Consider the following 20,651-nt stretch of genomic DNA (forward strand, 5'->3'; position numbering starts at 1 on the left):
GTGCGGATGTTGCCTGTAATCCATGGCTTCTGGTTGGGGTATGTACGTGATGTGGTGTACTCCTCAATACTCCTCAATGCCATCAGAGGAATCCCGGAACATATTCCAGTCTGTGCTAGCAAAACAGTCCTGTAGCTTAGCATCTGCGTCATCTGACCACTTCTTTATTGAACGAGTCACTGGTGCTTCCTGCTTTAGATAATCCAGCAGCAAGATCCAGCAGCAATTGGGAGACTTCAGTGCAACAGTTGCAATAATTAGATAGTACCATTGAGGAAGATCTATCTATTTGTTCTCTCCTGCCAAAGGAAACAAGGAGGAAGGATGATAATAGAGGGGCACAGTAAGGAAGCTATACCCAGACAACACTGCCAAAAATGGTAGAGGAAAAGTATTTGACACTGCTAGCAAAGTAAAGGCCATATCTAGTTATGTTAACACATTATAGAGGAGAGATGAGAAGAAGAGTTACTTGAGAGGTGGCTCTATAATGGCCCCAACACAAAAGCAATATTTTCCTTTCTTGCTCTGGCATTCATGAGCTGACGATGACCCTGTTGGTTTTAAACAAGCATACAATGAACAAAAAAACACTGTCTCTAAGCAATCTTCACCAAACGCTACTCAGATTTTGTGTAGATCTTTTTTTGAGGCGTTGAGACAGAGCTAGTGATTCAAGAAACAAAATGCCACGATATCCAGGTTGATTTATGAATGTTGTATCATGTACGCATGCATCAAGTGCATACCACTTTTGCCAGCAAAACACCAGTCATGGTTGTTGTTACATAAATTTCCCGCGAGGTATCGCTGCAAAGAAGTATTCCTGCGCTGACAGAGAAAAACATTGGAATCATGCTGTGTGATGGTGATGACAGAGAACCAGAGGATACAGGATATTTTTGCGAAGAAAACTGATTGCACAGCGTTCAAAGTGTCCAACATCAATAATATACGGATGAAATCTTGTTGTTTGAAGGTGGACAATGGGGTAAGTAAACTGTCTAGGGAATGTTAGCTAGCAAGTAGGCTAGCTAGCTAAGCTAACGACTGTTTTACTAGCAAGCTGGCTATTCATATTTACAGTGATTTTAGTTTTCACAGCTAACATTGTTGATAACATGGCCGTTTATAGTTACTGGCTACTTGGCTCATGCAAGTCTTCCAATGTTTTAAAACTCTTCTTACGTGCTACCCTTTTGTTTTGTAGGTAACGTTATCTAACTAGCTAGTTGAGATACTATTAAATTACTAGATAGAGGGATATTGTCAGAAACCCTTGACGTTCCAGAATGGAGTGATATGGCAGCCATATTGGCCAGGGAGATATCCAAAACAGTCTAAATTGAATACATGGCAGTAGAGGCATACTCCGGATTTTAGTTATGCAGCAAAATAAAAGTATGGCATGTGATATCAAATTGTTTAATATAATTATTGTCAACCTAAAATATTGTATTGGAACTATACAGGTTGTATACCAATTTTTTGTATAAAGCAGAGTTGTGGACTCCAGTCACATGACTTGATGAAATTTGATGACTTGATAGAAAAGGAAAATGACTTGGAGCATCAGCACTCGACTTTGACATGAGATTTATGAATTAAAATGATCTGGCCAGGTTTGTAATATTTTGTGGCACAGATTATACTGTGGATTGATTTCTACACGTAGCCAGAGACAGTAGCCGCAGCATCGCCCTTGCAAAAAACCTGCAACAGATTGGCTAGTGAAACGCACACTCGGCACACTGATCGGACCAGCAAACTGTCAATCAACACAGGTTGGGTGAGCTAGCGAAGAGATTGATGATTTGTAGCGCAAAAGAGACGATAAATATGCAGCTCCAAAAAAATGTGGTGATCAAGAATATTAACGGTTTACTTTGTAAACTCACCAGCAACGGGGCAACACTTATGATCAAATGCCTACTGGTGTTTTGGTTAGTAACAATTGCTTGAAATTGGTAATTTACTTATGAAGCTGGCATTTGGAATTTGTTGTTAAAATGAATTATTACTGTGGCGAAGACGCACCATAGCCTCCTGCGCGGCTCTAGCCTCAGCTTTTTTCCTGTTGTTAAAATGTTTGCTGTTGCTTTCACACGTTTAAATGCATATGCCCTATGAGGTAAATATATATTCCATCAAATACTACAATAATTGCTAAAGTTTCATCATTCTATATTCATACCGTTTATTGCAACACGTAGAGATTTCTGTTTCTGGTTTGATAAACATACGATCGATACCATTTCATTTAGCCAACCATTTCTTACTCTGAGTTGGCGCAATATGTGTAGTGCACATTAACGTTCGTAAGACTCATGAAGTAGAAGTTCTGTTTATTAAATTCAATGTATGGTTTCCTTTGTTCATATTCCCTGGGTTATGTCGGGGTTCTGTGTGTCTGTGTCCTATGACTGTCATGTTTGTTGTGTGTGAACATATTATTGTTCCATGTATGCATGGGGTTGAAATATCATGAATAATCATTAAGTCTGATTAAGACGAATGTACCAATGGATGTGGAAATGTCCTTTTACATTGTAGAACCAGTTTATTGGTTGTAATTGCCAATTGGGTAATTGTATGGTCTTGGGGGCCAAGCGCTTATATTATGTAGGCCTACCTGTTTGAGCTTCTGTTAGATTTGGTTTCTCAGGGGGGAGGGTGTACAGTCTTGCCCTCGACCTGTGTCCATTCAGATAGGACAGGTTAAGCCTGATACAGAAGCTATTTCTTTTGGGCTATTGCCTGTGTATATTTGGTAAATCTCCTCATATATTTTGTATGATCTGGCTTTCACCATTGGATTACCAAGACGTGTAAATAAGTCTACATTCTGAGCACGTTGACGTGTCTTCAGCTGATGTCTTGCCCTTATGACTGCTACAAGGTCCCTATTTTACTATTACATAGACTAGTCAAAATGTGTTGTAGCAAAATAATGGAAAGGGCTGTCTGGTAGCTCAATAGATAGACAAAGATTTGTAGTTGGACAAGGCGTTTGCATGTATAGTTATTTTTTTTACTTGAGACTTGACTTAAACTTGTGACTGGACTTGACTTGCTCTTAGAATGCACGACTTGGACTTGACTTGCTCTTAGAATGCACGACTTGGACTTGACTTGCTCTTAGAATGCACGACTTGGACTTGACTCGAGTCTTGAACTGTTCTACTTGGGACTCGACTTAAGGCTCATCTTGTGACTTGACGCTCGAATAATAGTGACTTGGTCCACCTCTGGTAAAATAGCTTCTAAATGCATGTAAAATAATAAAATATAGTATTTGAGGACATGTTTAGGCTATAAGTCAAAGCAAAAACAGTGACAACCCTCTAAACTATTACTTTTAATGGGAGTCTTGCTTGTTTTCAGACAGTGCAGTCGCTCATCTGAGCTGATCCTGCAGTTCTGATGACTGCTAAGGTTATGTGTCTATGATAATGCATATTAGATGTGTCTATCTGATCCCTACAAGACATCATAATATGGCATATCAACCATGCCTGAGTACCAATTCTCTGTACCCATATCCTCATGCTTATGGTAGCTCACCTTCATCTATAAAACATGGAAGATCAACACTCACAGGATCAAATTACAAAGCAATAAATGGCAGTACAGCCATATTGACTGGATAGAAAATAACCACTCTGTCCTTGAGGGAGTGTCAAGTTAGAGCGAGATTGACCCCCCCCTTCTCTTGAGGCTTGGCTTGGTGGAACGTAGCCTAGTCCATGTGTCTCTCGTCCTTCTGGTTCATGACTGACCATGTGTTGTGTGTCTTCCACAGATGTAGCCGGTGAGATGGAATATCATGAGAGACCTGCTTCTTTTCGCCAAGCCCGCCTCAACCCCTTTGATCGGGGTGAGGAGGAGGGCGGCCCCCCAGGGGGTAAAACCCCCTCTCGAGATGGTGAGTGTGACTGGCGGGTTGAATAGGAGCCTAGTTCATTGATGGGTCCCAATATACATGTGTTATAGAATGTGAAATGAACTAACACCTGTGCTGAATGTGATTGCCATGTGATGAAAAGAGAATGCAGAGGCAGATTCTGTGTGTTTTACTCATCTCAGCAAAGGCCTGGAGAATGGATGAGCCGGCAACCTGATGACACTGCAGCAGTCTCTTATGGAAGATGGAGTAGTGCAGTAGCCTGATGGGAAGTCAGTTCATGTTGTCTGTGCAGCCAGTCTGCATCTGCAAGTTTAGTGCTGCAACCGGTACCAGAGCAAGCTTTGTCTGCAGAACTATAGTCTGCAAGCGATGGAACAATCTATACATTTTGAAATGATGTGACTGACTGTACAGCTAAACAACAGCATAGACTGAAAGAGGAAGAAGGCTGCTGTCCTTTCCATATCTCTGTTGCTTAATATCTGATTTAGTACCACTCTTGCAACAGCGCCCTAACCATTATGAGCTCATCAAGAACATCAACTGACCCTGGATCTGTAGTTATGGGCCAAAAGTAATGAGAGGAACTGAGACAGGAGCATTAGGTGGTACTGTGGTTCAGAACGATTCCTGTAATCATATGCCTACACTTAGCCTAGTTCACTAGAACACTGTCTAGGCTTCAGCTGCATCTGTCTGCCTCTCCAGCACTTTCTGGCAGCCAGCGACTCAGGATGTCTTGTCTCTCGCTACCATGATGTCATCTGAGGTGTATGCAGGTACAAACAATATGCAGGCCTAGATAGTGAGATTAGGTATGGGTTTACTTGATACGGGCTACCTTGAGACTACTACCTGCTGAACGTTGTTTGTAATGATATGTTCTTGCTCTAGGTCTATCTATTAGTCAGTTGTTAGACATCCAAAATGCTTATTGCCGAGGGTCCAGGCTAACTGCTGATGTAATAGCACATGTCATGTAGCATCTCTGTATTTTCATAATATATATATTTTTTTTTTATGATGATAGGAGGAGAATCTTGTCCCTCGTGATCTTTAGGCCTAATTGATCAATTTCTTACTGTGTTGGGGCGTCTGTTACAGCCAAAAGTAAAAGCTTTGGGAAGCAGCTTTTTATCAGGAAGTGGTCTTTGGAGATGTAGAAGCTTAGAGTTTCAAAGAGGCTAGCCCTCAGCCAATGTCTGGTACCCTGGCACAAAACCACACAAAATGGCTTAAAGCCTCTCTCTGGTTCCTCTAAGGCTTTAAATATTTGATTAGTTTACATGCCCCCCAGGCCTACTAGCACTCCCTTTGATTTAAAGACTGGCGAGCTGAACTGTGTATGCTCTGGTGCTGAAGTTGGGAGCCGAGCTAAACCAAGGAGAACTTTCTTCATCAGATTGTCAGATTGCTTTGATCTGTGTGATTAGTCTGATAATACAGCAACCCACATTTGAGTTGGTGTCAGAGAATAAAGCTCCTATCTGCCATGACTTGCCTTTGTACTATAATTCTAAATTCTTTGTTGTCAAACCCTTTAATGAAGTAGCATAAACGTTTCCCAAATAATTTTACGAAGAAGAATAAGATTATTGCAAATCAGGGACGATAGCCTTTGTTAAATCCAACAGGTGAGGTGTAAATTGTGGGAGCGTAAGCTGATGCCTGGCCCACATCCATACCCACATCTGTACAGTGGGACTGTTAGATGAATCATATCTGCCTGTTAATCTTGAGTTTGTATAGGTTTAAGTCTGTTACCTAGCGACCTTTAGCACTTCAAAGGCAGTTTCCCTTTGGTTTTAAACAGAGCACATATTTGTATAAAAACAGTATCTTGTGACTGCTTTATCCATTCAGAGGGTGAAACTCCTTTTAGACAAATGTGTGTTCTGTAAAAGGTTGTGTGTGTGTGAGAGAACAATGCTTACAGTACTTCTTGTCTGTCTTTCCTCAGAGCTGAGACCTGAGCTCTTCTCCTCTAAGAGCAGAAACCAGAGTTTGGACCGAGCCATGGACCTGGGACTGGCAGAGGACCACTTCTCTCGTCCTGTCGTAAGAACAATCCTTATACGTCCATTTTGGATGTTAGTGAACCACTGACTAGTCGGTGTGGTTGCATGAAAAGTAATTCTTAGTGAAAACACAACTGTGATGGATACACTTGTCTGTCTATGTGCAGTTTAAATGGCAATCAGTATGTGTTAATGTGAGACTTGGTGTCTGGTCATGCATGGACTTATGTGTGTTTGTGTGTTTTTACTATATGTCCCCGTGCAGGGCTCGTTTGTAGCGTCGGACATTGAGCAGCTGAAGATGGCCATAGAGGAGTGTAAGAGATTAATCCTGGAGCTGCCTGAGCATTCAGAGAGACAGAAGGACACTGTGGTCAAACTCATCCACCTACGCCTCAAACTACAGGAGCTCAATGTAAGACCAGGGGAGAGGGGAGGTAGAGGGAAGTATTGAACTGCCCAGAGGCCATGAGTTAAGGGGGTAAGGAATTAGTCATGGTAGGTAGATGGCAGTAGTCATATCTACGTAAGAAGAGTCAACCAATGTAGAAGAGTCAGAGCACTTACTTGTGAACATGAACTGTGTATGCACTGTGTATGCATGAAAGCCATTCACAAATCATTCACTACCTCTGGAAATGTCAATACAATATTACTGTGTAGCATACAGTGCCTTCAGAAAGTAGTCACCCCTTGACTTTTTCACATTTAGTTGTTTTCCAGCCTGAATTTAAAATGTATTAAATTGAGATTTTGTGTCACTGGCCTACACACAATATCCCATAATGTCAAAGTGGAATTATGTTTTTAGAAATGTTTACAACTTAAATAAAAATGAAAAGCTGAAATGTCTTGAGTCAAGTATTCAACCCCTTTGTTATGGCAAGCCTAAATAAGTTCAGGAGTAAACATTTGCTTAACAAGTCACATAAGTTGCATGGACTCAATAATAGTCTGCAATAATAGTGTTTAACATTATTTTCGAATGACTACCTCAGCTCTGTATCCCACACTGACAATTAACTGTAAGGTCCCTCAGTCGAGCAATGAATTTCAAACACAGATTCAACCACAAAGACCAGCAAGGTTTTCCAATGCCTCGCAAAGAAGGGCACCTAATTGAGTAAAAAAAAGCAGACATTGAAATATCTCTTTGAGCATGGTAAACTTATTAATTGCACTTTGAATGGCATATCAATAAACTCAGCCACTCTGTTGCCGGAGAAGAAGGAAACCGCTCAGGGATTCCACCATTCCACCAGTTAGAGTTTAAAGCAGTGGTTCTTAACCTGGGTTCGATCGAACCCCAGGGGTTCGGTGAGTCAGTCTCAGGGGTTCGGCGGAGGTCAAGACACACTTCCGATTCATATGATTCGTGATGACACGCTCCGCTTGGCCATCATTGGCTGCATGTGATCACGCTACATCGCTAGGCCTATCTGTGCTGCAGGGAATTTGGTGTGCTCAGTAGTCGACTTGTGACTGTCGTGATGGTACGTCTTGTGATTTCTTTCTTAATATTTTAATCCCTTCATACTTACTATGTCGAGCAAAAAAAAGAAAGTGGTCGGACGAATATGTACAATATGGATTCACATGTATAACGGAACGTGATGGGAGTCAGTGTCCTAACTGCATGATTTGCAATGCCAAGTTGAGAAATTCTAGTCTAGCACCGGCAAAACTAAGAGAACACTTCCTTAAGCTGCATGGAGATGGAAAATACAAGAACACAACACTCGCTGAATTCAAGGTGAAGAGAGACAAATTCGATGAAAAGGCTACTCTGCCTGTTCTCGGCTTTGTACCCATCAACAAACCGATCCTCACAGCATCGTACGAAGTTGCTTACCTGATCGAAAAGCAGGGCAAACCACACACCATTGGTGAAACACTCATAAAACCAGCTGTGTTGAAGATGGCGAATATCATGCTGGGAAAAGAGGCTGAAGTTAAGTTATCCCAAATTCCTCTTTCAAATGACACCATCAGCGACAGAATAGAGGACATGAGCAACGACATCTTGGCTCAAGTAGTTGCAGATCTGATTTCAAGCCCGGCAAAATTCAGCCTTCAACTGGACGAGACCACAGACGTTTCCAATCTAAGCCAGCTTGCTGTATTCGTGCGCTATGTGAAAGACGACGTGATAAAGGACGATTTTTTATTTTGTAAGCCTCTTACAACAACAACTAAGGCAGCCGATGTGAAGAAACTTGTGGATGAATTCTTCAAAGACAACAATCTTTCGTGGGATATGGTTTCTGCAGTTTGTTCGGACGGAGCTCCAGTCATGCTGGGAAGAAAGTCTGGTTTTGGTGCGCTAGTGAAAGCCGATGCACCACACATCATTGTTACGCATTGTATTCTGCACAGGCATGCGTTGGCAACAAAAACCTTGCCTCCAAAACTGGCAGAAGTATTACAAATTGTAGTGGAATGCGTGAACTATGTGCGAACTAGTGCTCTGCGGCATTGCATCTTCAGTGAGCTGTGTAAAGAAATGGGCTCTGAATTCGAGGTACTTCTGTACCATTCTATAGTTCGGTGGTTATCCCGGGGACAGGTGCTGAATCGTGTTTTTGCCATGCATGTGGAATTAGCCCTGTTTTTGCAAGAGCACCAACATTGCCATGCAGATTGCTTCAAAAATTCTGAGTTCATTCTCATTTTAGCGTACATGGCCGATATCTTCGCAGCTCTCAATCATCTCAATCAAAAGATGCAGGGCGGTGGAGTCAACATCATCGAAGCAAAGGAAAACCTGAAGGCTTTTCAAAAAAGGCTACCGTTATGGAAACGACGAACAGAGAACAATAACTTCGCAAACTTTCCCCTGCTGGACGACTGTGTAAGTAAGATCGAAGATGTATCTGGAATCGGAGACATTTCTGTACCCGCGGAACTGAAGCAAGCAATTGCCACGCACTTAGATTTTGATGATTTTGTTCTTTGAACACAGTGATGTTGATGCATGTTGGTTCATTTTGTGCACCAGTCAAATATATACCTGTTTTGAATTTGAAAAAATCATTTTATTTTTCCAATTAAGAAGGGTTCGGTGAATGCGCATATGAAACTGGTGGGGTTCAGTACCTCCAACAAGGTTAAGAACCACTGGTTTAAAGGCTGTGACAGGAGTAAACTGAAGATGGATCAACAACATTGTAGCTACTCTACAATACTAACCTAAATGCCAGAGTGAAAAGAAGGGACGCCTGTACGGAAAAATAATATTCCAAAATATGCATCCTGTTTGCAATAAGGCACTAAAGTAAAACTGCAAAACATGTGGCTAAGAAATTAACTTCATGCACAGAATACAAAGTGTTATGTTTGGGGCAAACACAACACATCACTGAATACCACTCTATATATTTTCAATCATGGTGGTGGCTGCATCATGCTATGGGTATACTTGTCATCGGCAAAGACTGAGTTTTTTTGGGGGGGGGGGGATAAAAATAAATGGTATAGAGCTAAGCACAGGCAATATCCTAGAGGAAAACCTGGTTCAGTCTGCTTTCCAACAGACAATGGGAGCCAAATTTGTCTTTCAGCAGGACAATAACCTAACACAGGCCAAATATACACTGGAGTTGTTTACCAAGATGACATTGAATATTCTAGAGTGGCCAAGTTAGTTTTGACTTAAATCAGCTTGAAAATCTATGGCAAAACTTGAAAATGGCTGTCTAGCGATGATCAACAACCAACTTTATTGAGCTTGAAGAATTTTAAAAAGAATAATGGGGCAAATAATGTACAAGCCAAGTGTGCAAGGTGCTTAGACTTACTCAGAAAGACTCACAGCTGTAATCGCTGAAAAAGGTGATTCTAACATGTATTGACTCGGGGGTCTGAATACTTATGTAAATTAGAGAATTCTGTATTTTATTTTCAATACATTTGCAAAACCTTCTAAAACATGTTTTCACTTTGTCATTATGGGGTATTGTCTTTAGATGGGGGAGAGGGGAAAAAATCAATTGAATCCATTTTTAATTCCGGCTGTAACCACAAAATGTGGAATATGTCGAAGGGGTGTGAATACTTTCTAAAGGCAATGTACGTCTTGTTTTGGTCTTCGTGTCCATGTTATGTCAGTCTCTCGCTGTGGTTGTCACATTTGAACTTTTAAAAAACCATTTGAAACCACCCGTATAGCCCTTGCAGTGTCTGGATTCTGCTGGGATTGCCTGAATTGTTTAAAATATGGGTTGTTTTGGTGTCATTCACACACTGTGAGAATGAGTGGGTTGAAAGTGCTGCAGTGAACTCGTCCAGTTGATTAATAACAGAGACTATAGTGTAGGTCTCTGACACAATGCTGTGTTCTGATTGACTCTGCTCCTTGTCACTCAACAGGACCCTGAAGAGGATGAGCCAAACCTGAGGGTACTATTGGAGCATCGTTTCTCCAAGGAGAAGAGCAAGAGTGTGAAACAGACGTGTGATAAGTGCAGCACTATCATCTGGGGCCTCATCCAGACCTGGTACACCTGCACAGGTAAGAGTGCATTAAAACTAAGTCAAAATGTTCTCAGTGGTAAAACCTCATGGACACTGAACGGTTACAGCTGTATGGCTGAACTTGGGTAAACTATAAAAGAGAGAGCATTGCTAAGCAACCAAAACTGAACAGCGTTAGTTGCTAGGCAACACTGCCCTCCTGAAACCTTCTATTCTCCTCTATTGGTCGACGTTGGCCCTGGTGAATTAATTGAGTTGGAGAGAGAAATTGAATTGGTGTACCGTATGGCCAACTTTCTCTCCAGAATCTTAAGTCACATTGAATTTTAAAACGGTACTTAGCTGTTGACTAATATCTCTGTCCCCCTGTCCCTCTCGCAGGATGTTACTACCGTTGCCATAGCAAGTGCTTGAACCTCATCAACAAGTCCTGCGTGAGGTCAAAGGTCAGTCACCAGTCAGAGTACGAGCTAAGCATCTGCCCAGAGATCGGGCTGGACCGGCAGGACTACCGTTGTGCTGAGTGCCGCATGCCTGTGTCACTAAGTGAGTGTTCAGCCTTTATGAGACCGACTTGATAGCCAATTAGCAGTCAACACAAATTGAAATATATGGGCATGATGTCTATGGACCCTTGTTGTTTTAACACAATCACAGTTCTAAAAGCAATGCCTAACCTCTGGGTCAATGGGCTGTGTGGACATTCTTCTCCTCTCACAGACTAATGTGACTAAACCTACTGTACTGTACAAGGTAAACCTGGAGCCCAGTAAGTGCTTCTCTGTGGGGATCTAAAGAGATTTAGCTAGAGCACAGTCACTCATCCACTCTCTATGCTAATAGAACAGATGGTGCTTAACTCAGCCCGCTAATCTAATGCACTCACATCGAGCTTGGAGAGTTAAATCAGCTTTGATAGTATAATGTGATCATTAAAAGTTACAGCAATAGTTACTTGCCAGGGTTCTCCTCCCTGGGAGATGTTGAATGTAAATCAAAAGCTATGCTGAGTTGTAGTATCTCATTAAGAGTTGAATTATGTTGTGGTTAGGAAAATATTTGTTCCGGGATGTGTCAGTGAGTGTTGTGTGACAGTGTTAGTTGCATGATCAGTGAGTTGTCTCTGAGACCGTTATGTCAGTGAGAGTTGTGTGGCGTGGTGTCATTATCGCTCTAGGAGCCCCATGCTGCAATGCTCTTCACTGTGTTGTGTTGTCCTGTAGGGGGCGTGCCCAGCGAGGCCAGGCAGTGTGACTACACGGGCCAGTACTACTGCAGCACCTGCCACTGGAATGACACCGCTGTCATCCCTGCACGCGTCATCCACAACTGGGAGTTTGAGCCACGCAAGGTACCAAAGAGAGACGCTAATAGCACACTGTTTTTCCTTTATCAATATAGATTTTTTACACAAGCAGGAACTTCAACAAACTCTACCTTATATTACGTGATGTTTACACAAGCAGGAACTTCAACTAACTCTACCTTATATTACGTGATGTTTACACAAGCAGGAACTTCAACTAACTCTACCTTATATTACATGATGTTTACACTACCAGGAACTTCAACAAACTCTACCTTATATTACATGATGTTTACACAACCAGGAACTTCAACTAACTCTACCTTATATTACATGATGTTTACACAAGCAGGAACTTCAACTAACTCTACCTTATATTACATGATGTTTACACAAGCAGGAACTTCAACTAACTCTACCTTATATTACATGGTGTTTACACTACCAGGAACTTCAACAAACTCTACATTATATTACGTGATGTTTACACAAGCAGGAACTTCAACTAACTCTACCTTATATTACATGATGTTTACACTACCAGGAACTTCAACAAACTCTACATTATATTACATGATGTTTACACTACCAGGAACTTCAACAAACTCTACCTTATATTACATGATGTTTACACAACCAGGAACTTCAACAAACTCTACCTTATATTACATGATGAGCAGCTGGTAAGAGAATGCACCTCTGTTTCCTTTGGTGACCGTGTAATGGATAAAAATCACTGAAGAACCAGGCCTGAAGCCGGGAATAAGAATGATCCTATGATGTTGAGAGAATATAACCCTATCACAGTGTATCACATGGAGACAGAACACATTAAAACACTGTTTTCTTAGCGTCTGTGTTTGACTATTTTCATTCTGTGCAGTTCTATCTCTAACAGTGTGTCCCCTGCTCTCTGGTCAGGTATGTCGTTCCTCCATGCGTTACCTGGCCCTGATGATACCCCGGCCTGTACTGAAACTGAGGGAGGTCAACCCACTGCTCTTCAACTTTGTGGAGGAACTAGTGGAGATCAGGGTAGGTGACATATCAGCAACAGGGACTCTGCATGAATAGTGTGTACTGAATGTTTGTGACATAAATTCATTCAAATGTGGTTTTGTCTTTTTGTACAGTTTTTGGTTTTGTCTTGCACTCCATCTCCACTCCATATAAACTGGGATGAAGTCTGGGTTTGCTATAGAACTTGTTTTGGGAGCTCTTCCTTGTCTGTACTATCACACAGTAGGCCAGGCTTTTGTTTTCAGGACATTCTCACCAGTCAGCGGTTCTATTTGTGCCAGTGTGTTTTGTGGTGAGGGATTAGAATACTGAGGGAGATAGACAGCTCTTTCTGTCATTGGGGAGATTGTCGGGCCAGAGAAGAAAAACACTTGTTTATGGTATATAAAAGAACTAGCTTCATCAGATAGTTTCATGAAATTAGAAATATTCACATTCAAAAGCGATTTCCCATAGAACATGTTGTGTCTGACATTGGCCTATGGAATCAGGGTGTGACTAATGGCTAGTGTGTGAATGTGTTCCTTCCTGCAGAAGCTCCGTCAGGACATCCTACTGATGAAGCCCTACTTCATCACCTGTAAGGAGGCCATGGAGGCACGGCTGCTACTGCAGGTCAGCAACATCCCCGCAATATCAACACAACATCATCCCAACACCTCCACGACATCTTCACCACAGCCATAGCATCACATAAATATCACATTCCAATCTCTGTATAAAGGACATTGCATTTGCGTCCAGTGCCTTGCATAAGGGTCTTGCAGCAGTATTGTTAAACAACCCAGAGGAACCCATTTTTGCTGATGTCATGGCTCAGTATGTGCTGCAACAGCGCCACTCTCTGGCCTTTTATTAATAACATGCTGATATAAGAATCATATCAAGTTTAAAATGTGACATGCTTCGTAAATAACAGATGTAGACTAAATAAAATGTTTACTTACGGGCCCTTCCCAACAATGCAGAATACAATAAAGAAAATAAATATACACTACCGTTCAAAAGTTTTAGAACACCTACTTATTCAAGGGTTTTTCTTTATTTTTACCATTTTCTACATTGTAGTATATTGTCCATGTGCACATATCCATATGTATGATATCCATATGCGTATTTCTCTCAAATGCTGTGCATGAATGTGTTAGGAAGTATTTATCTTTTGCCAAGTTAATCCATCCACCTGACAAGTGTGGCATATCAAGAAGCTGATTAAACAGCATGAATATTACACAGGTGCGCCTTGTACTGGGGATAATAAAAGGCCACTCTAAAATGTGCAGTTTTGTTACACAACACAATGCCAGAGATGTCTCAAGTTTTGAGAGAGTGTGCAATTGGCATGCTGACAGCAGGAATGTCACCTGTTAATTTCTCTACCATAAGTCATTGTTTTAGAGAATTTGGCAGTATGTCCAACTGGCCTCACAACCGCAGACCACATGTAACTACGCAAGCCCAGGACCTCCACGTTCATCTGCGATCATCTGAGACTAGCCACCCGGACAACTGATGAAACTGTGGGTTTGCATAACAGAAGAATTTCTGCACAAACTCTCAAACCGTCTTAGGGAAGCTCAACTGCATGCTCAACGTCCTCACCATGGTCTTGACCTGATTGCAGTTTGGCATCGTAACCGATTTCAATAGCCACTGGCACGCTGGAGAAGTGTGCTCTTCACAGATGAATCCCGGTTTCAATTGTACCGGGCAGATGGCAGACAGTGTAGTGTGTGTGGTGTCGATTGGGTGAGTGGTTTGCTGGTGGGGTTATGGTATGGGAAGGAATAAGCTACAGACAATGAGCACAATTGCATTTTATCTATGGCAGTTTGAATGCACAGAGATACCATGACGAGAGCCTGAGGCCCATTGTCGTGCCATTCATCTACTGCCATCACCTCATGGTTCAGCATAATGCACAGCCCCATGTTGCAGGGATCTGTACACAATTCCTGGAGGCTGAAAATGTTCCAGTCCATGGCCTTCATACTCACCAGACATGTCACCTGTTGAGCATGTTTGGGTTGCTCTGGATCGACGTGTACAACAGTATTTTCCAGTTCCCGCCAATATCCAGCGTTTTTCGCACAGCCATTGACTGATTTCCTTATGAACTGTAACTCAGTAAAACATTTGAAATTGTTGCAATTTGCTTTTTATTTTTGTTCAGTGTACATGAATCCACAGTACTGAGTCGATGTTCAAGGGTACGGGGAAATGGAAGTAGATATGCACAGTTGAAGTCGGAAGTTTATATACACATTAGCCAAATACATTTAAACTCAGTTTTTTCACAATGCCTGACATTTAGTCCTAGTAAAAATGCACTGTCTTAGGTCATTTAGGATCACCACTTTATTTTTAATGTCAGGATAATAGTAGAGAGTGATTTATTTCAGCTTTTATTTATTTCATCACATTCCCAGTGGGTCAGAAGTTTACATACACTCAATTAGTATTTGGTAGCATTGCCTTTAAATTGTTTAACTTGGGTCAAACGTTTCGGGTAGCCTTCCACAAGCTTCCCACAATTATTTGGGTGAATTTTGGTCCATTCCTCCTGACAGAGCTGGTGTAACTGAGTCAGGTTTGTAGGCCTCCTTGCTCGCACATGCTTTTTCAGTTCTGCCCACAAATTTTCTATGGGATTGATGTCAGGGCTTTGTGATGGCCTCTCCAATACCTTGACTTTGTTGTCCTTAAGCCATTTTGCCACAACTTTGGAAGTATGCTTGGGGTCATTGTCCGTTTGGAAGACCCATTTGCGACCAAGCTTTAACTTTCTGACTGATGTCTTGAGATGTTGCTTTAATATATCTACTAGCATCTCATGATGCCATCTATTTTGTGAAGTGCACCAGTCCCTCTTGCAGCAAAGCACCCCCACAACATGATGCTGCCACCCCCGTGCTTCACGGTTGGGATGGTGTTCTTCAGCTTGCAAGCTTCCCTCTTTTTCCTCCAAACATAACGATGGTCATTATGGCCAAACAGTTCCATTTTTGTTTCATCAGACCAGAGGACATTTCTCCAAAAAGTACGATATTTTTCCCCATGTGCAGTCACAAACCGTAGTCTGGCTTTTTTATGGCGGTCTTCCTTGCTAAGCGGCCTTTCAGGTTATGTCGATATGGGACTTGTTTTACTGTGGATATAGATACTTTTGTACCTGTTACCTCCAGCATCTTCAAAAGGTCCTTTGCTGCTGTTCTGGGATTGATTTACACTTTTCGCGCCAAAGTACGTTCATCTTTAGGAGACAGAACACGTCTCCTTCCTGAGCGGTATGACGGCTGCGTGGTCCCATGGTGTTAATACTTGTCTACTATTGTTTGTACAGATGAACGTGTTACCTTCAGGCGTTTGAAAATTGCTCCCAAGGATGAACCAGACTTGTTGAGGTCTGTTTTTTTTTGGCTGATTTTCTTTTGATTTTCCCATGATGTCAAGCAAAGAGGCACTAAGTTTGAAGGTAGGCCTTGAAATACATCCACAGGTACACCTCCATTTGAGTCAAATGATGTCAATTAGCCTATCAGAAGCTTCTTATGCCATGACATAGTTTTCTGGAATTTTCCAAGTTGTTTAAAGGCACAGTCAACTTAGTGTTTTGTTAACTTCTGACCCACTAGAATTGTGATACAGTGAAATAATCTGTCTGTAAACAATTGTTGGAAAATTTACTTGTGTCATGCACAAAGTAGATGTCCGGACCGACTTGCCAAAACTATAGTTTGCTAACAAGAAATTTGTGGAGTGGCTGAAAAACGAGTTTTAATGACTCCAACGTGTGTGTGTGTGTGTGTGTGTGTGTGTGTGTGTGTGTCTGCTTAGTTGTGAGCAGTTATGGTATATGATACATACAGCACAAGAGGGGATTGTTCTAGTTCGAATGCAAATGAAACATGCATATGAAAATATTGTCCCAAGTAAGGGTTTGTTTTTACAGGGAAAGGTGCTCAAATTTCAGGCAATGCTTTTAGTTATTACATTATGTGAATTAACATTCTGTTGGTTTAAAGTCAGTCAACCTCATTTAATGGATATGGAAATGTGTCAGGTCCCTCTCTCTCTATATACAGTGGGGCAAAAAAGTATTTAGTCAGCCACCAATTGTGCAAGTTCTCCCACTTTAAAAGATGAGAGAGGCCTGTAATTTTCATCATAGGTACACTTCAACTATGACAGACAAAATGAGAGAGAAAAAATCCATAAAATCACATTGTAGGATTTTTAATTCATTTATTTGCAAATTATGGTGGAAAATATGTATTTGGTCAATAACAAAAGTTTATCTCAATACTTTGTTATATACCCTTTGTTGGCAATGACAGAGGTCAAACGTTTTCTGTAAGTCTTCACAAGGTTTTCACACACTGTTGCTGGTGTTTTGGCCCATTCCTCAATGCAGATCTCCTCTAGAGCAGTGGTGTTTTGGGGCTGTTGCTGGGCAACACGGACTTTCAACTCCCTCCAAAGATTTTCTATGGGGTTGAGATCTGGAGACTGGCTAGGCCACTCCAGGACCTTGAAATGCTTCTTACGAAGCCACTCCTTCGTTGCCCGGGCGGTGTGTTTGGGATCATTGTCATGCTGAAAGACCCAGCCACGTTTCATCTTCAATGCCCTTGCTGATGGAAGGAGGTTTTCACTCAAAATCTCACAATACATGGTCCCATTCATTCTTTCCTTTACACGGATCAGTCGTCCTGGTCCCTTTGCAGAAAAACAGCCCCAAAGCATGATGCTTCCACCTCCATGCTTCACAGTAGGTATGGTGTTATTTGAATGCAACTCAGCATTCTTTGTCCTCCAAACACGACAAGTTGAGTTTTTACCCAAAAAGTTCTGTTTTGGTTTCATCTGGCCATATGCCATTCTCCCAATCCTCTTCTGGATCATCCAAATGCTCTCTAGCAAACTTCAGACGGGCCTGGACATGTACTGGCTTAAGCAGGGGGACACGTCTGGCACTGCAGGATTTGAGTCCCTGTCGGCGTAGTGTGTTACTGATGGTAGGCTTTGTTACTTTGGTCCCAGCTCTCTGCAGGTCATTCACTAGGTCCCCCCGTGTGGTTCTGGGATTTTTGATCACTGTTCTTGTGAGCATTTTGACCCCACGGGGTGAGATCTTGCGTGTAGCCCCAGATCGAGGGAGATTATCAGTGGTCTTGTATGTCTTCCATTTCCTAATAATTGCTCCCACAGTTGATTTCTTCAAACCAAGCTGCTTACCTATTGCAGATTCAGTCTTCCCAGCCTGGTGCAGGTCTACAATTTTGTTTCTGGTGTCCTTTGACAGCTCTTTGGTCTTGGCCATAGTGGAGTTTGGAGTGTGACTGTTTGAGGTTGTGGACAGGTGTCTTTTATACTGATAACAAGTTCAAACAGGTGCCATTAATACAGGTAACGAGTGGAGGACAGAGGAGCCTCTTAAAGAAGAAGTTACAGGTCTGTGAGAGCCAGAAATCTTGCTTGTTTGTAGGTGACCAAATACTTATTTTCCACCATAATTTGCAAATAAATTCATAAAAAGTCCTACAATGTGATTTTCTGGATTTTTTTCTTCTCATTTTGTCTGTCATAGTTGAAGTGTACCTATGATGAAAATTACAGGCCTCATCTTTTTAAGTGGGAGAACTTGAACAATTGGTGGCTGACTAAATACTTTTTTGCCCCACTGTATTTGAATCTCCCGTCCTCTCTTAGCTCCATGATCGCCAGCACTTTGTGGAGAACAATGACATGTACTCGCTGCAGGATTTGATTGACATCTCTAGTGGCAGACTCAGCTGCTCTCTCACAGAGATCCACACTACCTTTGCCAAGCACATCAAACTCGACTGTGACGTGAGTTTTATACTGTACTTGTCTATCACAAAGGTGAGGAAGAACAGGAATCATTCTGGGGAGAAAACCAGTTGAGCAGGCAGATGTTTTACTGAGCTGTAGAGACCTGTGATACTGACGTGTGCCCTGTCTTTTGCCCTCTCCAGCGGTGCCAAGCCAAAGGCTTTATGTGTGAGCTGTGTAAGGAGGGAGACATCCTGTTCCCGTTTGACAGCCACACCTCAGTGTGCCACGACTGCTCTGCTGTCTTCCACAGGTCAGTCCCCTATCTGTAGACAACAGGTGAGGCTGATTGGTGGAGCTATAGGAAGATGAGCTCATTGATACTGTTCCATTCCATCCATTACAAACACATCATATATAAGGAAACCACATGTTTGACTCTGTTGCATTTATTCCATTCCAGCCATTACATTGAGTCAGTCCTCCTATAGCTCCTTCCACCAGCCTCCACTGGCAGACACGTTTATCAGACATATGTAGTGTTCATGTATAATATCAGTGATTGGTTGACACTTGCCTTTTTCCCTGTGTGCTGTTTCTCTTTAGGGACTGTTTCTATGACAATTCCACAACTTGCCCGAAATGTGCCCGGATGACCGAACGCAAGCACGACGATCCGCCGGATCCGAAAGACAAGTAGCCCTGTCGATCTAAGCCTGTCACTGTGACGGACAACCTGTGGGAGTGGCCATGTCACTTTTTCTTATGTTGAGGACCATCAAGACATTTTTATGACACAAACATGACTAGCTTTCCCTCTTGCTCTCTCTCTCTCTGTTGTTTTGTGGGGATGTTAAGTTACTTTGTTCCAGTTCAGTGGACTACGGAAGATGGTAGCAGGATACTAGAGTTTTATATGATCCGGTAATGAAGTGTGATACTCTGAGACTGGCTGCACTGTATAGCCCACAGTAACGCATCCCTGAGCACTTAACCAATGTTGTACAGTTTGTGTGTTACTGTGAGAGAGTACTGTATGGGCATCATGTTGCAGGCATGAATTGCAATGTGAGTCACATAATTGTCTTTACCTCTTAACAATCAAATATCTTTAACTACCTTGAAGTAGGTGTTAAATTCCAAATTAATCTTAACAAATAAATTTAACAAAACTACCATTCACCTCCAGGCCTTAACTGACATCGATAACGAGACAGGTATTTTAATGAGGTTAGGTCGTAGCTCTTCAAGACTTCCTCCCTATGGGCATGAGGTATTTCACCCCACTGTTGTGAAACAATGCGTTACATGATGGACAATGACACTAAAATGTTTTTTTTATTGTTTATTTGAACACCACAGAATTATCTCCCTGAAACACTTAAGAGAACATGTGGTATGTTATGTCTTAGGGAACTTTAATCTAGTACTTTTTTTACAGTAGAATTATTGGGCAGCCATGTAAACAATGTCAAGAGAGTAAAGTGAAGGAGAGCTCATTATGATGTGCTGATTAACTATATCTTAAGTGTACACACTGTATGCTGACATATTTGGAATTCCAATTGAACACTGTGTGCATTTACCCATTGATCAAGTGATCTATTTACAGTATTTTGTGAGGGGTTTTGCAGCCCGCATCAAGGTATGGCACATTATTTTCAGAGATGAGAAAGCTGACGAATGATACTTCTGGGGACATGAGCATGATGATGTTGACAAATTATTTGTTTTAAAATAATGAGTATTTGGCTGTGTTATGTTTTTCTCTACATAATGATCTTCATAACATGCAAGTGTAATGTTCCATGTGTTAGTGAAAATCCAGATATTAACATGAATTGTAAGATCATGTGAAGTTGAGCATGAATAATGTATTAATAAATTCTATGTTGTGAGGAGTGTTTTAGCTGACGTTGTGGCAGCTTTTGCCAATGTAGCTCTATGCTCCAGGCCTGTGGCAGAGGCTAATGCATATGTTACTGTGTACCTTGGCCATACTGAATGCTGTTTTGAACAGTGTACCAACAAACTGTATTTAAAAAGGAATGAGGGATTGTTTCTATCTGATCGTAGTGGAAAATGTGACCACTGAATGAGGGGATTCAATTATCTGGCCCGGTGGGAGGAG

The 20,651-nt window shown here is 41.7% G+C and overlaps 1 protein-coding gene across 2 annotated transcripts; it reads left to right on the forward strand.

Annotated features, from left to right (window-relative positions):
• Positions 1-797: 797 nt before the first annotated feature.
• Positions 798-20,418, forward strand: LOC139411521 (differentially expressed in FDCP 8 homolog). 2 transcript variants are annotated; one of them, XM_071157986.1, is made up of 12 exons: positions 798-991; positions 3,803-3,925; positions 5,868-5,965; positions 6,191-6,340; positions 10,294-10,435; positions 10,780-10,944; positions 11,622-11,749; positions 12,626-12,739; positions 13,259-13,339; positions 18,437-18,577; positions 18,724-18,833; positions 19,127-20,418. In XM_071157986.1, exons 2-12 carry the CDS (start codon positions 3,817-3,819, stop codon positions 19,218-19,220), a joined length of 1,332 nt encoding a protein of 443 aa, XP_071014087.1. In that variant the 5' UTR covers positions 798-991; positions 3,803-3,816; the 3' UTR covers positions 19,221-20,418. The 2 variants fall into 2 exon arrangements, with proteins under 2 accessions (XP_071014087.1, XP_071014088.1); XM_071157987.1 differs by lacking the exons at positions 798-991; positions 3,803-3,925 and adding an exon at positions 4,481-4,686.
• The last annotated feature ends 233 nt before the right edge of the window (positions 20,419-20,651 follow it).

The sequence above is a fragment of the Oncorhynchus clarkii genome, chromosome 6 (genome assembly GCF_045791955.1).
Source record: "Oncorhynchus clarkii lewisi isolate Uvic-CL-2024 chromosome 6, UVic_Ocla_1.0, whole genome shotgun sequence".
Lineage (NCBI taxonomy): Eukaryota > Metazoa > Chordata > Actinopteri > Salmoniformes > Salmonidae > Oncorhynchus > Oncorhynchus clarkii.

Excerpts from the sequence above, each read along its gene's own strand:
- LOC139411521 (XM_071157986.1), top strand. The coding sequence starts at position 3,817 with ATGGAATATCATGAGAGACCTGCTTCTTTTCGCCAAGCCCGCCTCAAC. Across the intron at positions 5,966-6,190 it reads ACCACTTCTCTCGTCCTGTC|GGCTCGTTTGTAGCGTCGGA; the intron begins GTAAGAACAATC and ends GTCCCCGTGCAG. Across the intron at positions 13,340-18,436 it reads AGGCACGGCTGCTACTGCAG|CTCCATGATCGCCAGCACTT; the intron begins GTCAGCAACATC and ends GTCCTCTCTTAG.